Source organism: Malaclemys terrapin, chromosome 1 (assembly GCF_027887155.1).
Source record: "Malaclemys terrapin pileata isolate rMalTer1 chromosome 1, rMalTer1.hap1, whole genome shotgun sequence".
Classification (NCBI taxonomy): Eukaryota; Metazoa; Chordata; order Testudines; family Emydidae; genus Malaclemys; species Malaclemys terrapin.
In genome coordinates this window covers 190,095,573-190,108,004 of record NC_071505.1, presented here as the reverse complement: position 1 = coordinate 190,108,004, position 12,432 = coordinate 190,095,573, and the positions used below count along the sequence as shown (strand labels likewise).

Here is a 12,432-nt window from a genome sequence, read left to right as displayed (position 1 = left end):
ATAGGCAATGGGAACCGCTGCTGAGCTGTTGGAAGAGCTGTCAATCAGCATTTTAACTTAGCCACCTCAGTGTAGTGCTCCAAGATTCTCAGATGACAGAGGCTATGTAAGTAAATTATTATTTCTAGGAGTATAAAACTACTTCCTTTTCAGCCTTGAGAGCACAAGCTGAGGAAGGCTATAAATAATTTCAACATCTGTTTCTCTAGTTAATAGAGATTAATTTTTTTTTTAACGTGCCAATGATTTTTGACATTTTAATGATTTGGAAGTGGTTTGGCAGTACCGATTCTGTCAGCTATCCAGCTGACTCTACACTCGTGAAACTGTATTCCTGAAGATCAAGAGTCTCTCACAGCTCATTGAGATGAATAAACATTTAACGATCACAAAAGGCAACTGACACTGTACCCAAACTTATTACCAGAAGGCTAAGATTTCCCTGACACTACAAGTGGACATTTATGTTCACTCGGGGTAGAGTGACTATCCAAGTTTCTCATATGGCAGACTCATTGGTCAACTTGCTGAAAACCATCATTACCTGAGTGTAAGCGAGTTTTTTGGTGTATGTGAACGCCAACCCCAAAGGTTCCAGTTACATACTAGCTTCCCAGAATAGCTAACTACAGGTCTGGCTCACAGGGCTATATTTGTAACCCAAAAAACCATAATGTTCACATTGGAAAGCATCAATTATGAAGAAATGGGTACATACTGTTGTGAACCAGCTTTTTAATTAGTTGACATACAAAGCCTGTGATTAATAAAGCACAAACGCTTATTTAGGCATGTATGGGTCCAGAAAAAGTTTGCCTTTGCTTGGTATTGTATCAATCCTCTTTATAGCTGCAGGGACTAGTGGGAGCTGAAAGGAGCACATTAGACAGTAATATCTTGAACATCTCCTTAAACTTTATTTTGTGGCACACTGGTCACCTTTCCCCTTAATATTGGGATAGTTGAATTTCTACATACTGTCTCTCAGAGAGCCTTGTGATATTTCCACTATCCAGTTGCTTTGGACTTTGGGCCCCAATCCTGTTCTTCTTGGAATCCCTGAGAGTTCTGCCATTGATTTTATGAGAGTGGGATCAGGCTTTCCAAAGGAAGAGGGACAAAAGTCTGTGACCTTTTTGAGATCCCAACCCTACAATGGCTTATGCATGTACTTAATATTAAGCACCCATCCAATAAATACATGGTTTATTCATTTTGAACATGTACTTAAAAGCTAGGGATTGAAGCCAAAACTAGTAAGAAATCAGATTTTACATTTCTACACTATACTCTCAAAAGGCATTAGGATAAAAGCAGCCTTAGTAAACTTATACTCATACAGGCTCTATTGGCAGTCTCCTCTCCCCCATTTTGCAAGGCTGGAAACTTGCAATTGTGTTTTTTGTTACAACAAAACACGAGATCCCAGCCTAAGGCAAAGCTTTATTAAACCGTATCCAAACAGTTGCAGTGTTTCACACACAAAAATAGGTCTACAGCAAGCAACATTTGACAGTGACCTGCCAAAGAAAGTAATGTGTGTTCACACTCTAGTGTTGTGTAATAGGGACAAACAAGCTACCTAGTTTTAAGATGGAACTCAAGTTTATAAATGGGTTTTCCTGAAAGGGTTACCTGCGATAACAGGGACTGGACAGAACTAAGGAGAGCCCTTCCTGTCCTGTGTTCCCTTTTTGGTTTCTTGGATGTGCAAAGGGTTAAATAGTTTGAAAAGGTGGCTGTATGAATGAGATTCTGCCTTATTTCAGATTAGACATTCTCGTCATTGTTGTAGGAATCAGTGGTTGCGGGGAAAATAGCGGGATTATGACTTTTTCTCCCCTTTTGCTGGTCACTTATTTAAAAAAAAGGAGAATTTATTCTTATCTTTCACCTCATTTTTAATCAAACTTCTTATGGCTACAGCATCACCTTTGAAAAAGTGAAACTCTGCAGACTCCAGGAGCAGGATAACAAATTCATTCTTTCCTTATAGTAGAAGTAGAGCATTTGCAGAGCAATATCACTAACAAACCCCTCCAAAGTCCTGTGGGAATCAGAGTTCAGTTCCTGGGTTGGTCTCTTGATCTCCAGTTCAGCAAAGGTTGCGGCGGGGAAGGTTTCCAGATGCCCAGTTGGGGAGCGTCCTTTCTAGCTAATTATGCAACAGCGTTTATGGAGTTTTGAAGGAAACCACAGCTTGTTGCCTTGATGGGAAAGATGGTGGATATAATAAGAGGACAGGGTAAACAGGGGGAGGGAGAAATGGGGATTTCCTCAGAGATCTAACAGCCATAGAGGACCCACAGCAGGTAATACTCTAGTGGTAATACCGACCATGTCTCCCCTTGTTTTCTCCATCAGAACAGGAATAGGGAAAAGCCAAAAAATGAGTCCATTTTGTTTGAAATGTTTCTAAATGTAAAGTGTCAGGTGGCTTCAGCTTACAGTAAAACAAAGGACAATAACTTGCATTTTTCTGCTCACACTAGTCCTGTCAGTCTCGGAACCGCCATCTGGAAGTATCTAACCTCTCCCATAGAGAGTGTTTATTTGTACTTAGACCAACCCTCTGTGATTATATTCAGAACAGTAGGTTAGAATGCCTTATGGCAAGGTATATGTGTAACGTTTCCCTGCACCGTTTATAGTCTTCAACAATAAACAAAGCTTATTTCAATCACCTTTATTAACTTGCTCAAAAAAAAAAAATCATACTGCTATACGGTATACATTGTCAAACAGAGCTTTCTTAATCTACTGTGTACATGTACAAAGTCTGAAGTAATCTTACTGAAAAAAAATGCTATTTTTAGTCTCCTGATGGGTAGACAGAACTTCATCAGATGTAATGCTTTCCAAGGAAAGCAAATCAATTTTCAGACTAGTCATCAACTATTAACATAAGCATACAAATTAACTATTTAATTTACAACAAAAAAGAAAGCAAGCTAAAGGTTACATTAACTCCAGATGCCGTATGACTACAATAGATTACTCTGTACATAGACAAAAATTATGACCACAATTGTATCCAAAAGCTGGGCTAAAATAAAAAGTTTCAGATACGATCTTTTGGATACTCATTTTTTCTTGGTATATAATTTATCTTCATAGTTGACTGGGATTATGCCACTGCATTCTTGTGTCTTTGATACTGGATGCTTTAAAAAAGTAGGTCTAATTACATCAACATCACGTCCTAAATGGTCCATCATCGTTGAAATAATCGCGGGTGGGCCATCAAAGTCTACCAAAAAATACCTGTAATGGAAAACAAACACACACACACTCAATAAGATATATGCACTGTAAAAGCTTTTATTCATACCATCATTCTGTTGAAATTGTAAAATCGAACTCCCAATTATCTACAAGGAATACCTTATATTTTGTTTTTTTGAACTGTTTTTAAAACAAAGCTCAGTAACATTATGGATTTAAAACACAGGTAAGAATTTATACAGTGCTACACAACCGAAAACAATATAAGTGAGCATCTTTCCTATTCATAGGGCACCATTTCTTGTCTGTGCACTCATACTGGAATCAGGAGTCTGCCTCTACTTACTCCATACATTTACACACTTAGTATTTTTCACACCTTTTAGAAGTCGCATATTTATTTCAGTTAAACAAAATGTATACTTTCCCTCCTTGAATTCAATGCATTTTTCCTCAGGGATCCTTGCCATGTGGAGAATGGACTCACAAACAGATATCAGTGTCAAACATCTAAAGTTTATATATCGTATGGGCAATATTTTGTCCATCCCAATACTACCTTATAACTGAGTGGATGTTTAAAATAGCAGCAGGAAATGTGGGGGGGGGGGGGGGGAAGGGGGGAATGGGGGAAGAGAGAGAGAGAGAGAGAGAGAGAGAGAGAGAGAGCTGGAGCTAGCCCAAATGAGCATGTATTCATTAGTGACATGTTTGAACTTCTGAAAACTGAGGATGCATGTTGAAATCGTGCACAGGCAGCCCTAACTTGCACAACTGGCACTCATTCAGCAGTTCTGCATACTGTAATGTAGGTCTTGCTGGCCCTGGCAGAATTGCAGAGGTCTTATTTTCACACATGCACAATATGTCTGATATTTGCAGCATCAGGCAAGCATTTCTTGTCAGCCATCTATTTATCTGTGACAGATGGACAGGAGCTTACCTACTGCAAGGAGAATCCCACTCTCCATTTCTATTTCAGGTCCCTTATGTCACTTCTGCAGTCACTCATTATGTCAAGTAACTCACGTCTTGGATCTTGTTCCATCAGTTGATTTTTAATTTGGAAGGAATCTTTTAAAACTCCAGTGGGATAGAGCGAGTGGTAAGGTCTATTGCTCTTCACAAACATATGCTAGTCCCGCTTTGGAGAAAAGAGACTCAACTGGATATTGTGTTTGTGTGTTTGAAAATAAATCCTCATACAATTCCCATAACCTCAAATGTCCCAAATTTCTTCAGAGCACGAGGCCCATGGCTCTTGCATATTTTGAGTGATCTTACTGCAGCCATCATACTCAAGTCAAAAGTTAAAAAATAGATGGCAATTTGGCATTGTAAATAAAATTGTAGTTATGGGGACTTTTAATCCATCAGTTTGTTTTTTTGGTAAGGCTTTAACTACAGTACAGTACAAAGGAAGTCTCAGCTGTCTCTCAGAAGTCCTATTAAAGATTAGACAATTAGTGAGTAGCCAGTTTCCAACTGCAGCATTCATTAAAGATACAGTAGATAGCACAATAATTCCCACTTAGATTTTTGTTTTTAAACTTCTGTACAGTTGCATACAATGCATCATAGCATACTCACAAAAGTGTTGAGCTATGCAACAAGTGTCAGGCACCCAAGATGAGAAACTGGGCCTACATATACATCAGAATACAGAGTGCAGAGAATGTGTCAACAACAAAAAGTTCATTATGTTTTCCATATTATGGCACATGAGGAAAATAAACTCCTCCAATCTAAATACCTGCAATATGAAGTCCCATTAGCATCAACAGGTATTACTTACACACACACATACACACACACGCACTCAGAGAGAGAACAAAATTCCCCCACTATGGAGGGGCAGCACAAAGCCTCTGGGTCTGCCTACACGGCAGCTGGGAGTAAGCCTCCCAGCCCAGGTAGACAGAGGCGCGTTAGCTCTACTCAAGCTAGTGCGCTAAAAATAGCGGTTTGGAGGTTGCAGTGCAGGTAAGTGGTTTGGGGTAGCCACCTGAGCTAGGACCCTGGGGGTCAGGCAGCCTTGGACGAGTGGCTGCGTGTTGCATCATCCACACCGCTATGCCTAGCATGCTAGCTCGAGCAGAGCTAACACAAGTCTGTCTACGTGAGCTGGGATGCTCGCTCCCCGCTGCAGTGTAGACATATCCTATATGCCACTTACGGGTAAAGAAGGGACATAAGTGGTGCAAAGGTCTTATGCTGGCCTGCTGCACAGAGGTGAATGCTACATGCAAGGAGAAAACAATAAAAAAAAAAAAAAAGAGGATTTCCTTAACTGAGCATTCCCAGCCCCTAAATGAATGTGCAGCAATGGACACTAGTAACCTTTTGTAGCAGAAGTGCTGCAATTTGGAAAACCAAATTAAAGTACTGAACTTCCCTGTATTAGGCTTGGATGGCAAAATCTGCCATGATACTAATTAAGGGACCTGTCCTGTAATCTGTACTGAAGCAACTAATCCGCTTGGGGCAGATCCTCAGCAGATGTAAACTGTCATTGCTCCATTGAAGTTGGGGGGAAACTATGACAATTTACACCCCATGAATTCAATAGGACTAGTTATGTGAAGAAACTCCTCTCATGAATGCTATAATGAGGCCTAATTGCAAAGTCTCAGGGACTTCAATGGGGAGCCGGATTGGGCCCACGACATTTGGAAAACCTGAAATGCCTGAATACTTTCTTATCTCCAGTAAGTAAGTAAGAGAAGTCACATATTTTAGACATTATTAAAAAAAAAATGGGTAAAGCCTAACAATAGTGGAATAAATTACAAATCTAACATTTCCCAAATGATGTGCATGGCCAAGGAAGGAAAAATCCTGTTTTCAGTTAAAATATTGACTACCACAGCAAAGATGCAGGACCCTGAAATCCTTGCATAGTTACAACCAAAAAGGAAAGGCAATTCCAAGCAAATTCTAATAGACCGTACTACATCAAAGTCTGCATGCTCTTTAGCAACAACATTCATTCATGAACTGCCCCCCCTTTCCATACTATTTTGGCTTTGCTTTTACAGAATTTCATTCCATTTCTAAATGCAAGTTGTGTGCTGCTTTTTACTGTGCTCCTAAAACTGCAATAGCTTTTCTCCCAAAGGCAGGTTTACTACTTTGTGGTCTCTCGCACATAAACAGACAGTGGAAATTTCCACTGACGCACTGTTGATAAATGAAGGAGAAGTGGGGGATGGGAAGGATGAGCTACTCCAGCACATCTGTGTGTCTTTTTCACAGAGTAGATATTTTATCTGAAGATACAAAAATGCAGCAGTTGGGAGAATGCAATTTATAAACCATACTAACCATCCTTCCTTCAGTGTAATAAAGCAGTAATTGCTCTGATCTATAAACAGGAAGGGGGGGGGGGGGTGATAACAAGTCTTTTTGCCTTTTGTTTCCATTAATTTAATTGTGCTTAAACAAAAAAACAAAACAACACAAAAACCCCTGCTGTGATTCATGAGCTGATCTGGAACCCAGCCCATAAAGACAAATGTATTTAGTCAGGGATATATATCTAGATATAGGTATTTAAACCTACAGTTCAATACTGCACACAGCAGGCTAACATTTTTCTTAGTTTAAAACAGTCAGCTGTGAACAGACACCCAAATATTGCAGCTACTGTTTGTCGGGTGACCAAAATAAAACCCCAGCAAGGCTGAGAAGAGGATAAAAAGGAATACAGGAGATAAAGAGAGTCTCTTTTTGCAAGCACAGCTGGAAAATGGAGTTTCAACTCTCTAGGAGTTAGCAAAGTCATCGGGGAGAAATACAGGAAAATTCCACTCTAATTCACTGTGAGACCACAGTTATTTTTGTAACCCTGTTCTACGGTAAATAGAAGGGCAATTTAAATACAGGACAGCAGAACCTTTATCTGCTGAAATGTCAGTGCTATCAAAGGAAGGGGAGCTCCCTTTGCATCTTAAAATAGCCAAATTTCATTTCTTAAATATCCAGGCCAAGAATTATTTCAACCTTTAGCCACAAAATTACCCACATCTCTGTTTTTAAATGTGTACTTTGACTTAGAAGACACATGAGAAGCTCCTTGATCAAAGCTTGCTTTTAAATCCCCTTGGGACATGGCTCTCAGCCTACGTGTACTGTGACAGAGCCGAGAGAAAGGAAAGAATTGAAAGAGGATGGGTGGTTGGCAATCTGGTTAGCTACCCAAAGAAGTTTCCACCTCCTGCAAAGGAGAGAATGTTAGATATGATTAGCCCTCATGCTTTAGGACTCCTCTTTTCTTTAGGAACTTTAAATCTAGGGGCTTGTCTACACTGGCACTTTACAGCACTGCAACTTTCTCGCTCAGGAGTGTGAAAAGACACCCCCACCCCCCCCCCCCCCTGAGCACAGCAAGTTTCAGCACTGTAAAGTGCCAGTGTAGACAAGCCCCAGTGCTAGTAGCTACTCCCCTCGTGGAGATGGGTTTTTTACAGCGCTAGTGCCGCTACTACACAGCCATGTTAAAGCACTGCCGCAGCAGCACTTTAATGTTGCTAGTGAAGAGATGCCTTAAGTAAGTTTCCGTAATGGAGAGGTTGAGGGGGTCGGAGAGAGTGCAGGCTCTAATCTACAGGTAGGATGGGAGTGTCCAGCAGGATTCAGACTGGAGGGCAAGAGGGGTGATGTTATAATGGGAGTTACTAGATGTTTCTGCCAAAACTAACCTAAGTGAAATAGTTAATTTTGACATTTGAAATACCATTGTTAGACGTTTGCATTAGCACCCCATTGAAGCCTGAGGTCACATTATAGGTTTGTTTTTTGTCACTCTGGATTTTAAACATAAAGGCTCCCAGAGAATTCTGATGGACACTCCTTATTTTTATTCTTATAAATCAAAAAAAATAAAATTACATCCAGATGGTATGAGTTTGTGAATAAGGAATCAACCCCTCTTGCTCAAATGGAAATACTGTTCTGTAACAAGCTGCCTATTTAAAAATAAGTTGTACAAGAACAGCACCTAGCCTCAAAATACATAGTACTAAGAAGCGGAAAGCCTCAATAACACATTATCTGGCACTTGCACAATAATGCTTCTAATATCCGAGCTACTTTACAAACATTAAAATTGTTAAAAACACCCCTCTGAGGAATTATCCCCATTTTACACATTGGGAAACTGAGGTACAGAAACATGAAAGGAGAAAATCCTATCCCCCGAGGAGGGGACAGAGCCACCCACTGCTGTGTGTATCCTGTAATCCTTCCTCCACAGAGGAGGGGATGCTAGGGGGTAGAGAGGCTAGTCAAACTACTCCAGGAGGCTGGAGTAACAGCTATGGAGCTGTCGGAGCAGATCCACTATAAGGAGTTCCCCAAAGCTCAGGTGAGCTATTCAAGCTGAAATTCCCTTCTAGAAGTCAGCTCATATGATATTCCCAGTATCACACAGTGAATCAACAGCAGAGCAAGAAATACAACCTAAGTTCCCTGACTTCTAGTCCTGGGTTCTAGCAGGTGTTCTATTCCATTTTTTATACCCTACCCATAACTGTGGTATCTGAGCGCCAATATAGCAAGAAAAGCAAGATCTGAATTTGCTGTGTCAGAAAACAAATAGGCTGATGAGACACGTAGGAATAAACATCAAAACAAAAAAAGATTGAGTGGCAGGTGGGCAAATAAGTGAGGGCTGCTACCTTTTCAAAATTAAACCTGAAAAAGGAAGAAAACAAACAACAACAACAAGGTGAAAAAAGCTGGCAAATAGCACATGGTATTTATTATGAATAACCAAAATTATGCATAGTTTGCTGCGGAACTCACAAATAAACGAAATGAATTTTAGAGTGTGTGTGTGTGTGTGTGTGGACAGAGCTAAGGAAGTTACTGAATTCCAAATAGATTATAGAAAAAATAAACAGACAAGGTGGGCGAAGCAGTATCTTTTATTGGACCCAATCTTTCTGTTACACAGAGATAAACTGAATTCAAAATGTTCAGTGCTGTTTCACAAAAAACATCTCTACTAACAAATCTGACCTTCTCTAGGGCACAGAGAGATACAGGGTCAGAGGCAGCATTCTAAAACTTTGGATTCCTGACTCCTATTCCTGTGCTCAGATCAACATGTACTAGCTCTCTCTAGGTTATTAGATCATTCATTACTGAATAGCAGGTGAACCTCATTTCAAAGTGCTCCTTTGCAGACTATATTGTGACAGATCCCCCAAAAGTGAACTAAAAATCTAGCAAAACATCAACCTGCCTTACCCAGTGCCTTCAGCTGTAGATGTCATGAACTTAAAGAGCCCTCCTGCTTTAGGCTATATAAAGGAACCACCATGCTAGAGAAAACCCACAAAGTGTTCCACCATATCCAGCACTATCCACAAGTTACATTGCAGAGATCCAACATTTTAAAAACAATGGCAACATACTTCCACTCAAGTGCTGGCAAAATCTGTAACCCACATACAGTACTATAACTTCATTAGACACTCTAATTTCAGCACTTTATTTAAAAAAGTTACTTTGAGAGCTCCAAGGTGCATTTTATAACATTTTATGCGGTACCCACAAAGTCTCAAGCCTAACATCATTTGGATTTAAACACTAATTCGCTCCCTATTAAAACAGTTTATGTTAATTTATTTCACAAGCTAGCAAACACCAACACACATGTTCAAAACAATAGAATTTTGCATTAAATAAAAACTGAATTAGTGTATTAGTGTCAATATAGCTCATGTAAAAATTAGATGCACATAAAAGCCAGATAAGACAATACACAGAGAGTGAGGACTATTGTTTGGAGGAAGGTCCCTCTGGTTTATATTCTTCCAGCAGTTCTTCTGATGCACTGTGACCTCAGGCAAGTCACTTAGGGTATGTCTACACTACGGGATTAATCCGAATTTAGATAATTCGGATTTGAGAAACAGGTTGTATAAAGTCGAAATGAGTGCGGCCACACTAGCACAGTAATTCGGTGGTGTGCGTCCAAGTACCGGGGCTAGCGTCGATTTCTGCACCGTTGCACTGTGGGTAGCAATTCCATAGCTATCCCATAGTTCCCGCAGTCTCCCGCGCCCATTGGGATTGTGGGTTAAGATCCCAGTGCCTGATGGGACAAAAAACATCGTCGCAGGTGGTTCTGGGTACAGCCTCACTTCCGCCCTCCCTCCCTCCCTGCATGAAAGCAACGGACGGCAGACAACCATTTTCGCGCCTTTTTTCCTGGGTGGGTGAACACTGCAGACTCCATACCACGGCAAGCATGGAGCCCGCTGAGGTCAAGACAGCACTCATGAATATTGCAAACACCTCGCGCGTTCTCGTGGAGTTTATGCTCAGCCAGGACCAGAAAAACGAGGAGAGGAGGCAGCGGCGGCGGCAGCGCAGCGACAAGCATGATGAGGACATGGACACGGACACAGACACAGAATTCAGTGAAACCACAGGCCCCGGTGCTTTGGAGATCATGTTGTTAATGGGGCAGATTCTATCCATGGAACGCCGATTCTGGGCAAGGGAAACAAGCACAGACTGGTGGGACCGCATAGTGTTGCAGGTCTGGGACGATTCCCAGTGGCTGCGGAACTTTCGCATGCGTAAGGGCACTTTCATGGAACTTTGTGACTTGCTGTCCCCTGCCCTGAAACGCCAGAATACCAAGATGAGAGCAGCCCTCACAGTTGAGAAGCGCGTGGCGATAGCCCTGTGGAAGCTTGCAACGCCAGACAGCTACCGGTCAGTCGGGAATCAATTTGGAGTGGGCAAATCTACTGTGGGGGCTGCTGTGATGCAAGTAGCCAAAGCAATCACTCAGGTGCTGCTACGAAAGTTAGTGACTCTGGGAAATGTGCAGGCTATAGTGGATGGTTTTGCTGCAATGGGATTCCCTAACTGTGGTGGGGCAATAGACGGAACCCATATCCCTATCTTGGCACCGGAGCACCAAGCCACCGAGTACATAAACCGCAAGGGGTACTTTTCAATGGTGCTGCAAGCACTTGTGGATCACAAGGGACGTTTCACCAACATCAACGCGGGCTGGGCGGGAAGGGTTCATGACGCTCGCATCTTCAGGAACACTACTCTGTTTAAAGGGCTGCAGCAAGGGACTTACTTTCCGGACCAGAAAATAACCGTTGGGGATGTTGAAATGCCCATAGTTATTCTTGGGGACCCAGCCTACCCCTTAATGCCATGGCTTATGAAGCCATACACAGGCAGCCTGGACAGGAGTCAGGAGCTGTTTAACTACAGGCTAAGCAAGTGCAGAATGGTGGTAGAATGTGCATTTGGCCGTTTAAAAGGTCGCTGGCGTTCATTATTGACTCGCTCTGACCTCAGCCAAAGAAATCTCCCCATTGTTATTTCTGCTTGCTGTGTGCTCCACAATCTCTGTGAAAGTAAGGGGGAGACCTTTATGGCGGGGTGGGAGGCTGAGGCAAATCGCCTGGCTGCTGATTACGCGCAGCCAGACACCAGGGCGATTAGAAGATCACACCATGAAGCGCTGTGCATCAGAGAAGCTTTGAAAACCAGTTTCATGGCTGGCCAGGCTACCGTGTGAAATATCTGTTTGTTTCTCCTTCATGAAAACCCTCCCCCTTTACTGACTGATTTTCTGTAAGGAACCCACCCTGCCCCTTCCCCCATCTTTCTTTCAAACCAAATAAAGTCACTATCATTTAAAAATCATTTATTCTTTATTAATAGATTAGAAAAAGAGGGAGGGAACCCGGGTGGTATTTGGGAGGAGGATTGCTGGGAAGGAAAAAGCCACAAAGAAAAGGTTAAAAAAATGACAGCCTTTTGCTTGGGCTGTCTACTGGGGTGGAATGGGAAGGTGTACGGAGCCTCCCCCCCCGTGTTCTTACACGTCTGGGTGAGGAGGATACGGAACATGGGGAGGGGGGAGGGTGGAACAGGGGCTGAAGCGGCAGTCTGTTTTCCTGCAGCCGTTCCTGAACCTCCACCAGACGCCGGAGCAGCCCCAGCGTTGCATCCTTCATCCTCTGGTCTTCCTGCCGCCATCTCTCATCTCGATTGTCTCTCCTCTCCTCACGTTGGTCCCTCCTCTCCTCACGTTGGTCCCTCCTCTCCTCACGTTCACTGACTTCTTTCCTATACTTTGAAACTGTTTCCTTCCACTCATTCAGATGAGCTCTGTCACTACTGCTGGATTGCATAATTTCAGAAAACATGTCCTCCCGCGTC

At 42.1% G+C, this 12,432-nt stretch overlaps 1 protein-coding gene across 1 annotated transcript in view; it reads right to left on the bottom strand.

Moving 5' to 3' along the window:
* Window positions 1-2,671: 2,671 nt before the first annotated feature.
* The window catches only part of MRPS6 (mitochondrial ribosomal protein S6), a 73,934-nt gene continuing 64,173 nt past the window's right edge, over window positions 2,672-12,432 (bottom strand). Inside the window, exon 3 of the mRNA XM_054048643.1 lies at window positions 2,672-3,264. Coding sequence (XP_053904618.1) covers window positions 3,084-3,264 — 181 coding nt within the window. The 3' untranslated portion in view covers window positions 2,672-3,083. The remainder of the gene's footprint in view (window positions 3,265-12,432) is intronic.